This window comes from Corvus kubaryi, unplaced genomic scaffold (assembly GCF_017639235.1).
Source record: "Corvus kubaryi isolate FWS band 111438036 unplaced genomic scaffold, C.kubaryi_AGA036_p1.0 129, whole genome shotgun sequence".
Classification (NCBI taxonomy): Eukaryota; Metazoa; Chordata; class Aves; order Passeriformes; family Corvidae; genus Corvus; species Corvus kubaryi.
Genome location: NW_024580664.1, coordinates 952,183 through 964,716, shown reverse-complemented (window position 1 = coordinate 964,716; position 12,534 = coordinate 952,183). Strand labels below are relative to the sequence as shown.

Here is a 12,534-nt window from a genome sequence, read left to right as displayed (position 1 = left end):
AGTGGTTCTTGTGGTACTAGGGACTTGTCTTACTGGGAACTCTTTGTCCCTTGTAATTTTTGTTCACCGGCCACCACACTCCTTTTAGCATACTCAGTGCAGTTAATAGCATCCCACTTGACTTCGGAGCTTGCTGGAGAGAGCACTGGGCTTGATGGGCCTCTGGTCTGCTGCCAGGTGGGAGCTAATCTGGTGATACAAGAAGTCCTTGCCAGGCAGAATGAGGAGACCATGCAGTACAAGCCAAGGTAGATGTTATCAGGGAAATGAGAAGAGCATCAGCGATGTTGAAGTCTACGAGGTTTTATTTCCTGTCCCCTGACCCATGCATGGAGAATATAAAAAGTGGAATTTTGTGTGTGTCTATTTTTAACAATTTGTTGTATTATCTGCTGCAGTGGTACGGTGTATGAAGTCTAAATACATGCCTTAGTATGTCTTACAAGCTCTAATGTTGTCGTTTTTCCTTTTTTTTTCCCTGTTACATAGGATGTGGCAGCATTAGAGAGCCAGCCTTTACTTGGATTCACAGTCAGTGAAGTAAAAGGTGAAAACTCAGAGTCTAGAGTGTTCCATTTACTGCACAAAAACACTTTATTTTACATATTCAAGGCAGATGATCCCCATTCAGCTCAAAAGTAAGAAACTATTTGAATTAATTTCTGTTACATATTTCTAGAAAATTCAGAAGTGGTGAATGTTAATATTCACACATTAACATATGTATAAAAGATCCTTATATAATAAGTAAATGAAAGTTTTAAATTACTTAAACATAAGGTTCTGGTTTTATTAGGGTTCTGAAATGAAGAAAGCAGACTCTCCTCTGCTTAAGACTGAATGTAGGAGAATGAGAAAGTCAAAGATAAAATAAAAAATCTTTTTCCTAGCCCATTCCTCTAACCCTGGTCTACTCAAGTGAAAATTGAATGTTACCTTTGGAGAAATCCAGAAAATGTTTTTAACAATTAACAGATATGTTCCTTTTTTTATTTTCACCTGTTAATATTAGTTATTTTAATCAATATATGGCAGTGAAAAATAAAGCAAACACTAAAACTTGGGGGCTGAGGTCTGAAGTGTGTGTGCAGATGCCTGTGAGCACCTAGGCATGCTTAATGCACTCAGACCAAAAGCTTGAATTCAAAGACCATTCAAAAAAGCTGTTTCGTTTCAAGTCCTGCCTGAACTTGGAGCCATATTTACCAGGTTATGTATTGTGTCTGTTTCATATAAAATAACCTAGAAGCTTTATCTGTAGAAAACATTCCTTAAGTGATTCATAAAGTAAACTAGAAATGAGCATAGAAGGAATACATGTAAGCTATCTTCCCTATATGCCTGTCTTATCTGACTGATTTCACTGCAGTTTTCCCAAATGAATTTTACATTATTGAATAGATTTGATGCACTAACAAGTCCATTATTAGTACTTAAACATTCAAATGGATGCACGTTTAGTTTTCTGCAAATAGGAACACTCTAAAAAACAAAATATCCAGGACAACTGGAAGTTTTGAACAGCTGAGAACGTGCTTAATGACACTCCTCTAACAGAAAAAAATGTGGAAGTCTTTATTTGATTTTTGGGACTATTTTGTGCAGATGTGCAAAAATGCTTCTTTGTTAATTAAGATACTGTCCTGTTGTTTCCCCTGTGTCCTCATTTGTACTATACAAAACAAACTAAAAAAAACCCAAGACATTCAGTATCTTTGTTTTTATGTTCAGACTATGGCTTTTCTCATCAGATGAAAACTTGAAATTGGACACAGTGTATTTTATTGAGGTTAGGAACATCATTAAGTACTTTGAATTTCAAGCATTCTCCAAGTATTTAATATCCTTAGGAGATACATGCTGAACCTTCAGAATTAATGCTGCTTTGACAGCATTAAAAGGAAAAACAGGAACATGCTGCTGGCCTGTTTGCATCAGTGGACACTAATTTTTCCTGACAGGACCAAAGAAATATATCTAATGTATTTGTCTAAGTGCAATAATAAATTTTAACAGATGCTTACTTTTCAGTGTGGTTTTAAATTCCAGTGCTATGTTCAATGCTTAAGCTGTTTATGAAATTTTTTTTGTATTCCACTGTAGTTGTTTTTAATGTATACACAGCAGTGGAAAATACTAGAAGTATTACTAAAATGTAAGGTCGATGTTTGAGTAGTGCATGCAGACAGGCGTGAGCACTAATACATGATTAATATGTTCATACCAAAAGCTTGAATTCAAAGAACATGCATGTGGTTACAACATTAAATGCTCAGGGCAAGGAAGAGCCAACATCTGTGACTAATGTTTAGATGCCCTGTGAATACCAAGACAGTTTGAATTTCCATGATAAAGATAATTGCAGTCTTTGTCTCATTCAGTTCTTCCAATATTTTCACTCAGAAAAAAAATGCTCATTATGTGGGTCTCTTAACTTCACATACACACAGTTCAGCCCTCACTCAGAAAACAGAATTACTTGTCCTTTAGTACTGGATTGCTTCAGGAACTTTAATTTTTGTGTCCTTGAGAAGCTGAGGATGTTTCTCAATCTTCTAATCAAGTAGGAAAAGAAACCACAGCTATAGGGAGTAAAGGTATCTGAATATTAACTGCAAATTTCCAGTTTGAGATACCTTGGACCAGCTGTTTGGGACTTGCCCCTGTGCCCTCTTCACCCTTCCCTGCCTTTCCATGTGCCATGTGACCTCCTCCTTCAGCCCCACCAGTCCTGGCTTTTACCTGCTGCAAAAGCAGAGGGCGTGGGTTATGCAAAGGGCTGTCTCAGTTGTAGCAGTGTCCTTATTCCTCCCAGATCATGTTTGCAGTGAAATAAGAGAAAGGAGTATTGGGGTTTTTTAAGGGTGTGCATAACCTTGGCATGGCCTACTTTTTGAGCATTTGATTTCCCAGCTTCACCTGTTCTTCATGCACGTAACTGCAGTATGGGAGAGGTTTCTATCAAAAAAAGTTTCTATCATATGGCCTTGTACCAACACTTAATATGTCTCCAGCCAGCTTTGTATGTTTGGATTCATGGGATAGATTTTGGTATTTGCACTCACAGACCAACTGGTAGTGGAAGTATGATGGTACTTCTTGTGTGAATCTGTAGCTAGTGACAACAATAAGATTTATTCTTTTATCAGCAGCTTCCTAACAGTGTTTAATTTTCTAACAGGTGGATAGAAGCTTTTCAAGAAGGCACTGTATTATAGCAGTGTCAGCATCATGTCTGCAAGTTTAAAGGAAAATGTCCAAGGATGGTCATCAAACGGACTACAGCAACTGTTCACAGAAACAGAATCCTGCCATCTCAACCTACACAAAATTGTATATTTGTCAGGTTTAGGAGTTGTTGCATTTTTAGTGTAAAGTAATATTTTTCTAAAGAATTGTATGTATTTCTGTGTTGATACAAAATGTGTTATTTATTAAATTCCAATGTTTACTTAAATGGGCAGAATTATTTGTGCATTGAAGTCCAAAGTGTCCTCAGAATGGCAGATTGATGGTCAACAGATTCATAAACTTTGTGCTTTATAAAAAACCACAAAACGGATCTGTTGCAATTGTACAGTTCCTCGTGATTTGTGTATAGGTTCTTGAGTTGCTGATGTTCACTTTGCAATTTAGCAAGAAGATTGGTATAGGAATTTCACAGATTTGGGATCTTTGTTGACTATGTAAGCTCCTTTATGAGAAGTTGTATGATATTGCTGCTCCTTTCCTTGAATGGCCGTTGAAATCTTGCATACCAGGACATTTAAACAGTACAACAAATTCTGTATCACAAAAAAAAAATACAATTCAATTATTAATAAAAAAGGGAGAAAAATATTTTTAAAAACACTTTGCAATTACAGGGATAAGGCACTAGAGTTGTTACAGTACTACAGATGCCAAAGAGACTAAATAGGTTATCTTCCATCAATTGCAGGATGTATTATCTTTTATGTTTCCAGTAATAATTTAAAGCAGAGTAAAAATACATTTTTGGTAATCAAAGACAAAATATCTTACTTGTTTCAAAACTTTGTGTCAAATGAGTTCTGTACACAATATAAAACACTGTATAAAGTATTGTTCAAAGAATGGTAAACAAATATGTGCACGCTCCTCTCTGATAATTTTGAACTATTGTATATTTAAATTTTATGTTTAAACTGGAATTGCCATACCAAGACAACAGCTTTTTTAGTGCAGAAGGCATTGGAAATGCATACCATTCTTTGAAATACCTTTTGTTTACAATATGATTTGTTCTGTTTGACACTTCAAAATAGAATTCAGCTTTAGGTGTTTGGGTTTTGGGGTTTTTTTCTTTAAGAAAATCATCGGTATACCTCACTAGGAAATACTTACTGATGATTCTGGTGCATTTATTCTATTTAAATTTTTTAAAAAATTAACACTGTAATAGCATAAATGGAACTAGAACTATGAAACCCACATGAAAGGAAGCCATTTTTATGTCAAATGCGATGCATATGTAGTCAGTTAATTTCACCGTATGAAACACTTGTCATAGTCCTGTGAATCAAGCTAGTTGTGGTAACAAAATGAAGAGCAATTAACTTCTAATTAATAGTTTGAATTCCACGCTAATAACTGTTCTGTGGCCTCACAGCAGAAAGAGATGATAGAACAGTTAGTATTCATCACAAAAAGGCCAAGAATGAAAATGCAAACCAAAATGCTCTTACTCCCTCAATAGACCTCGAGGTCAGATCCAAGATACTAGCAGAGCTCTGAAGAAGCTTAATTTCCACGAGCTTCTCTAAAGTTAGTAGTGGGCTTGGAAGTTGAATGTTTAATATTAACTACACAAGAAATTTCCTTAACTTCCAGCATTTCAGTAGAGTACCTTATGAATCGGGAACTTAAATCTGTAGATCTGACTTCCCTCAGGAACGCTAGGGATTTGACCAGATAGTGTTGGAAATGCAGTAGGAGTCTGATCAAAGCCTTTATTTTCTTCTATTGTAATACAAATGTGCTAAATGAATAATTTTCTCTTGTTATATACAAAGGGCTTTTACTTAATTTTCAAAAACAACTGCTGATTGAAGCTACGTAAATTATTATGTCTCTTCAGGGTGATTTCTGACATGATTTTGACTGTATCCAAAACAGAACTGATACCAATGTAACATAGATGTGATGTGGCTCTTCCAGTTTTTAGTATCAAAGGGAAGAGCTTCTTCATGTTTTCATAGGGACTGCACACCAATGAAGATGGCAAGTCATGAAGCAGCAAATTAATCAGAAATTTGGCTAGGAGCAAGCTAATTTAATTTCAGTTTATGCTTTGATATTTTCCCTGCTGCAAAACAGAGCAATAAAAGTCAAAACACATACTGAATAAGGTGCCCAAGTTCTGCCTTGTGTGGCTTCAAACTACCTCTAGATGGTTTGGTGCAGAGGGAGAAAATAGTTTAAAGTGTTCTGTGAAAATAACAGGACTTCTTCCAGAAGTGGTTGATCAATCAAAAAATCTGTGACAGATTGGAACAGAGCCTTATAAACAGTAGTATACATATTGCAGTAACATTCTGTGTGAAATAAATTGTCTTTGTGAACATGTTTGAATATGTCTTTTCCTCTCTTCTGCATTAGTGCTTTGTGTCATATGAAGAACCCCAAAACACAGGCATTTTCATAACATTTTCAGATGGTTGCTTTTCAAACTTGCCCTGTTTGTCCAGTTCACCTCCCATTTTGATTCATTACCATCAAAAACTTCTTGATTTGACTAAACACTAAAACAAGACCAGAAGTTCTTAGATACCTGGCTACCTCTTCTTACAAGAATCTATAGTTCAGAATCAATTTAAGATTGGTTAGTAGAGTATGAGGCAAACATTAGCATTGAATATTAGTTCTAACGTTTTTATTAATGGATAAATTAAAGCTTTTAGGATCTTGAATTCTCTTTAACTTAAAACTGTGCCCAAAGGACTTAAACTGAGCAGCTATGGAACACATTTTACTAAATATTTTTGTGCATGGAAACTCAATTACTCAAGTACGTATATTACATCATAATGTAAAAAGATGTCTGGAAAGACACGTTCAGTGCATTTGTTTGCTGTAACTGCTGTCCCCTATTTACCATCCAAATAGGCTTTTATTTGGAGCAGTCCTAAATCATACTGTCTAAATGGAAGAATAGAATTTTTATTTTGTAACTGAAAACAGTTTAAAGTTGTAAATATTCCTGTGGATATTCATCATTTTTGTATAAATAAATGCACATTATTTGAGTCTGTGTCTTTTTTTTAATATTTTCAGGTTTTATGTATTATGTAATTTGTGTATTTAGTGACTTTCAAACAGCAGAATTTGTTGCCATTACCTGCACATTAGTCTTGCTTTAAAAATCATTCTAAAGAATTAAGGGGGTTAAGTCTATGTGAAGGTCAGATGAAGGGTGTTACATTAATAAATCCTTTTGCAAAATACAGTTCTGCTGTATCAGTTAAAGTATGCCTAAATCATGGCTTCTGTTGGCCTTGGGTCCTGCACTTGGGTTACAATGACCCCAGCAGGCTTGGAGCAGGCAGAGTGTCTGGAAAAGGACCTGGGGGTGCTGGTCAACAGTGGCTGAACATGAGCCGGTGTGTGTGCCCAGGTGGCCAAAAAGGCCAATGGCATCCTGGCCTGTGTCAGCTATAGTGTGGCCAGCAGGACCAGGGCAGTGATTGCCCCCCTGTACTCGGCACTGGTGAGGCCATGCCTTGAGTTCTGTCTCCAGTTCGGGGCCCCTCACTGCAAGAAAGACACTGAAGTGCTGGAGTGTGTCCAGAGAAGGGCAGCAGAGCTGGTGAAGAGACTAGAGCACAAGTCAGATGAGGAGGAGCTGGGGTCGTTTAGCCTGGAGAAAAGGAGGCTCAGGGCAGACCTTACTGTTCTCTTTAAGCGCCTGAAAGGAGATTGTAGCCACGTGGTCAGCTGCTTCTCTCAAATAAGAAGGAACAAGACAAGAGGAATTGGCTTCAAGTTGCCAAAGGGGAGGTTTAGATTAGATATTAGGAAGAAGAATTCATCCAAAGGGTTGCCAAGCACTGCACAGGCTGCCCGGGGAAGTGGAGGACTCACCATCGCTGGAGGTATTTAAAAGATGCGCAGATGTGGCACTTTGGGACATGATTTAGTGGTAGACTTAGCAGTTGCTGGGCTAAAAGTTGGACACAATGATCTTAGAGGTCTTTTCCAACCTAAATGATTCTTTAAGTATTTTAGCAGGGCATGTAAGGGAGAGATTCTTCTGTCAGGTTAGTTATGCTGCCTCCTTACACTTCTCTGACATATGTTTGAAAGCAGTTTTTTGAAAACTTGCAGTAACAGCAGAAAGGGTTTTGCTTCTCTGCATGTTTTTGATAGGGATGTGTCTCTTCTAATCCTGGCTGACACAGCTACACAGGCATGCCTTCATGTACAGATCAAGTTTGAACTGGGTCACTTGCTAAGATAAAACCAAAGCATGTTTTACTGGTTACAGTGACATTTCTGCTGTATTGAGGATATCAGAATACTTGGCTTAAATAAGCTTTGGTGCAAATCACTTGGCATTTGTTAAATTAAACTGCACTAAGCTCCATCATTTAGAAAGTGGATGTGCAGCTCAAGCTAGTTTGCAAAGTGACATGTACTATAAATTGAGAGTGCTCCAACATTGGACTCTTAAAGGAATTGCTTAGTAAGTTAATTTTTCTGACTTAAAAATTCTTCACTGAGTTCATTTGCATTTGGTGTTTAGGAATGTCTTTGATCAAAAAGCAAAGTACGACACTTGCAAGTACTGACTGAACTAGTGATCTTGAGCTAGGGTTGATAGATACAAGTGCAGCTATGGGACTGGGAGTGGGAAGAAAAGAGTGAGGGGATTGACGAGCATGCACAATTTTATTAATGTTAACACATAAATTTACTTGTATTCTTTGGGTTTTTTTTCCTATCACTGCTGCTCAGATGTTGATGCTTATGTCATCTGATTCAGTAGAAATTGCATTAAATAGTCTAAATAATTTTCAGATCATGAAATTGCACATACAGCCCCAGTGACCTAAATGATCTTGAAGTTGCTGCTGATCTCTGACCGCAGCTAGACCATCTTCACTGAACAGATGAAAGAGGAAGAGAAGAAAGGGTGTATTTAAAATATAAAACTCTTACTTAAAATCAAGGTAATTTAAAATACTTAGCATTAACTAAGTAATTAGCTAACACAACTTTGGTCCAAACAGATGCTGCGACAGAGCCAGACCAGCAGCAAGTTGTTCCTGTGGCACTACCCCAGCAGGAACAGGCACTCATCGGCAGCCAGCCAGGCTATTGCCTCCCCAAGGGCTGTTCAGGGCACTGTTGACATTTAAGGATGGAACTTGCAGCTGCCATGCAGGCGGAGCGCAGCTCTTTCAGACACAGCTGGCTGAACTGCAACGGTGATTGCACAAGGCACCGCGTGTGCCTCCATCACGTTGCATGTTTCAAACCCAATCTGCCAGTCTTGCCTATGGATCTGCCCCAGCTGGGAGAGCCCACCAAGCCCCCCAAAGCCAAAAGGCTGTGCTGTCCACTTGTGATGTTCAATGCTGGCATCTTCCCGTTTCCCAGCAGGGAACTGCAGTGGGGGTTTGGAGACTTGTGCTCTCCACTCGATGGGCAGAACATTCAAGAACTGTGTTCAGTTTTGGACCTCTCACTCTAAAAAGGACATTCAGGTGCTGGAACATCCAGAGAAGGGCAACAAGGCTCGCGAAGCATCTCAAAAACATGCCTTATGAGGAACGCCTGAGAGAGCTGGGCTTGTTTAGTCTCAAGAAGAGGAGGCTTAGGGGGGCCCTCACGCTCTCTAACAACCACCTGAAAGGAGGCTGTACTGAGGTGGGGGATTGGTCTTATCTGCAGTGAAAAGAACTAGAAGAAATGGCTTTAAGCTGTAACAGGGGCGATTTCGAGATCAGTCAAAATCTTTTCTCCGCTGGGGTGGTCGGGCACTGGAACAGGCTGCCCAGGGACGCCGGAGTCACCATGCCTGGAGGTGTTTTAAAGGGCGTCTGGATCTGGCGCTGGGTGATGTGGTTTCGGTGTTACAGTGGCAGCAGTGCTGGGTGGACGGCTCGACTGGATGATCTTAAAGGTCTCTTTCAACCCTGCCGATTCTGCGGTGCTACGCCCCTGCCCGCAGGTGCGGAACCCGGCGGCGCGCACCGCCCAGGCGCGGCCCGCCCGGCCCGTTAGCGGCCGCTGCCCGCCGCCCCGCCCCCTCCGCAGCGCGCCCGGCGCGAGTCTCGAGCGCAGGCGCAGGCGCAGAGCCCGCGGCGGGGCGGGGCCGAGCGGCGGCGGAGGCGGGGTCGCGAACTCTGACCCCCGGGAGCCGGAGCCGCTGCCGCCGCCAAACAAACCCACCGGACCGGCCACCGAGCCCGCCAGGTGAGAGGGAGACCCGCGGCAGCCGAGAGACGCTCCCCGCAGCGGGCGCGGTCCGGCGGCGGGAGCACGGGGAGCGGGGGCGGCCGCGCTGTAACGGTGCGGGCCCGCGCGGCTCCCGGCCGCCACCGCTGCGGAACGTGAAGCGGAGCGCGCCCGCCCCGCCCCGGGGCCCGGCCCGGCCCCGGGCGGCCCCGCGCCCCCCGACCTTTCACCTACAGGAACCGCTTGCGTGTCCCGCCGCCCCGCATCCGGGCGGCGCCGGCCGCCGCTTCCCGCGGGCGCCGGCCCCGCCTGTCGGGCAGAGGAGCTGCGGGAAGAAGCGGCGATGGGCGATGCGGCCCTCGTGCTGGGCCTCGGCCCCGCGCAGCCATTTTGTGCGGGGCGCCGCGGCGGGGGCGGGCACGGCACTGGCTCCGCGCCCCCTCCCCGCAGCCCCGCGAACCTCCGGGCAGGGGAGATGCGAGGGCAGCGAGCCGGGGCGGCGGGGAGGGCTGGGGACGGATGGGCCCCGGCGTTGCGCTATAGCTTGGCCTCGGCGCCTCTCCCTTTTCCCCCTCCCGAGCCCTGCGACTCAGCATTCCCGGGGGCTCAGCGTGCGCTCCCCCGAACGCCCCCGCCACTCTCTGCCTGCCGACGGCATGAGCCCGCCGGTTCGCTCCTCTTGTATATCCCTGGCGGCTGTCTGCGTTTTTTGGGTTAGGGTGGTATGTCCTGTGCAACACCCGGTATTATTTTTGTGGGCTCAGATGACCCTGTCGCTGTTCCTTATTTTGTCTTGTTGGGTGCGGTATTTCTTCTAAGCTGCGGAGTTTGTGGAGTCTTTATTTTCTCTTTGTTGCCATATATTGCTTTAAGTGTAGAAAGCACGGCCGCATACCCCAGGATGCGCTTACCCTTAGCACATTGTGGAGGGAATAGAGGAGATGCCATATGTTGTGCAAGCGAACTTAAGCAAGAAAAGAGGGGAAAAAAAGTCTAGATACTGGTTTTACTGCAAGACGAGTGTGTGGACATGATTCTTGAAAACCAAGTTTAGGCATTCATTCTTATGTGAGGTCTCTGATCTGAAGCCACTAATGTCAGCAGAGCGGACTTGGGAAAGTAGTGTAGCAGGCAGAGCTGTGCCCACACCTGTCATGGAAAAATAAGATGGGAAAACATTAAAATAGTTTTCTGTAGGACAGCTTCCTGATTTTGGAATCAGCGTTATATAAGTAAAAATAGAAGTATCTGATCGGTGGGAAAACATCACAATTTCTGCGCCAGTTCAGGCAGTGTTCATCTGGTGACTCTTCGTAGTTTTGTATGGCTTTTTCTGAAAATAATTCCATAAATATTCTCCCCACTCCTTTTAGTCCATGGTTGGCAGTTGTGACATGCAATGTCCAACAGAGAGCATTTAGCCCATACCTTGGTCTTTGCTGTACAGTTTTACTCAGGGGCACTTGTTTGAGGGAAGCCTTAAGATCTGTGAAATCCTTGCCTGCTTCTCTGTGTATCTTTCTCGAGAGGTATTGCCGAACCTCTCTTATCACAGGACTAAGTATTTTCATGTGATGGTGGTCAGCTGTATGTGTGCACGTGTGTGATAATATAAGGAAGGTGGCTGAGGTCACCCGGAGGGGTTTGCAGTCCTCAGTTGCTTCTGCACTTCCTACGCTGCTCTGAATGGTTTGACACCACTTGCTAAGTCTGCTGCATTCTGCAAGAACAAATCAAGGTGCTTATTACAGAAAGAAGCTCACAGTAGATAAATTAACTAGCTTTACCTTTTCTTCTCGATTCTTAACAATATTTCTGGTTTTCTTACTGGTTGTGTTTTCTTGTGAAATGTACTCTTGAAGGGAACAAGTTTCATGGAAGTTCTGATCTCTTTAGGGATAGTCATATCCTAGGTTAGATTGTGGGATAGGAGGAGAGATTGTTTTTTTGTTTGGAGTTTTTATGTTTCTGGTGCTTTTTTAATGTCTACCTTAATTTTTCTGTTTAAGGTTCTTAGCCTGTGAAGAGAAGGCCCTAAGCAACATATGTAACTCTGAAGCTGATGTTGTTTTGGGGGAAAAGGGTTGAACCAGATGACCTCCAGAAGTACCCTTCGACATGAGTTATTTCATTATTATGTTCTGTTATTAAAGGTCAGGGGGAGCAGACAGGAGTACAGGAAACCAAAACCAAACAAAAGCCCAGTGATATTTTAGTGTTCAAGTTAAATAACTCACATGTGAAATACCGCTACAGAATGCTTGTAGCTAATGTGCTAGTCCAGTGAGAACTGACTTTCATCTATGATGTGAAATCTCGTATTTGCAATAGGTAGATTAGTTTGTTCCCTGTGCTTATAGTCAATTTTTGCTTTAATTTATCATATGCTTATTGCGTTATGTAATTAAAGTTTGTGCAGCCAGTGAATTTGCTGGAGTTGCTGTAGAATTTGTGAAGCAAAGCAGTCTACCTAAAGAAAGTAATTTGTGTCTAATGTTTGAGTCAAAAAAACCCTGAAAAAAAGCAGTACCCCTTGCTTAAATAAGGAGCTTGACTGTGTGTAAGGACTAGAGTGGTGTCACATCTAAACTTGTCCATGTTTGTTGTGCTGGTGGACGAAGTGTGGCTCTCAGCTGGCAAGTGCTGCGGCTGGTACAGGGTCTGTGTGTCTGTCCTGCTTCAGCAGCCATCCTGGCTTAAGCACTTTTAACAGTGACCTTTGCTAACCTGAGTTGTTTTGGCTGATGCAGATCAGGGAGCTCTCAGGCCTGTGGTGGGTTTAACATCCCCTGTGAAGAAGCAGTAACCTGCTGAGGAGGGTGTGGGGCCACAGGCTCTGCTGGCACAGCTCTCTGCTTTTTGTCACACACAGGCTGCAGCGTGCAACCAACAGTGACCATTGGGAGAAACTAAACTGTACCTGGGTTACTTTCTGGTAAAGCTTTTACTTTTTTTTTTCCCCTCAGTGGTGTTCCAAGTTGCTTTTAGCTCTTTAAACTTGTGCCTGTACATTATTAGCATAAGGTAACCTGCTGCAAAACAGAATTATATCAGTAGAATTTTATGGATAAAACTGCAAAGGTACAGTTAATTAAATTCTTACTCTTGTGTATG

At 42.4% G+C, this 12,534-nt stretch overlaps 2 protein-coding genes across 16 annotated transcripts in view; both read left to right on the top strand.

Moving 5' to 3' along the window:
* FGD6 (FYVE, RhoGEF and PH domain containing 6) overlaps positions 1–6,266 on the top strand; it is a 73,463-nt gene extending 67,197 nt beyond the window's left edge. Inside the window, exons 20-21 of the mRNA XM_042025889.1 lie at positions 490–638; positions 3,182–6,266. Coding sequence (XP_041881823.1) covers positions 490–638; positions 3,182–3,218 — 186 coding nt within the window. The 3' untranslated portion in view covers positions 3,219–6,266. The remainder of the gene's footprint in view (positions 1–489; positions 639–3,181) is intronic.
* Positions 6,267–9,333: 3,067 nt separating this feature from the next.
* The window catches only part of NR2C1 (nuclear receptor subfamily 2 group C member 1), a 54,310-nt gene continuing 51,109 nt past the window's right edge, over positions 9,334–12,534 (top strand). For 4 of the 15 annotated variants that reach the window (XR_006015634.1, XM_042025747.1, XM_042025752.1 and 1 more), the window contains exon 1: positions 9,729–12,355. The gene's annotated coding sequence lies outside the window, so the exon portion shown is untranslated. Of the gene's footprint in view, positions 9,439–9,728; positions 12,356–12,534 lie in introns of those variants that run through there. The other 11 variants (XM_042025798.1, XM_042025818.1, XM_042025796.1 and 8 more) reach the window with 8 other exon arrangements.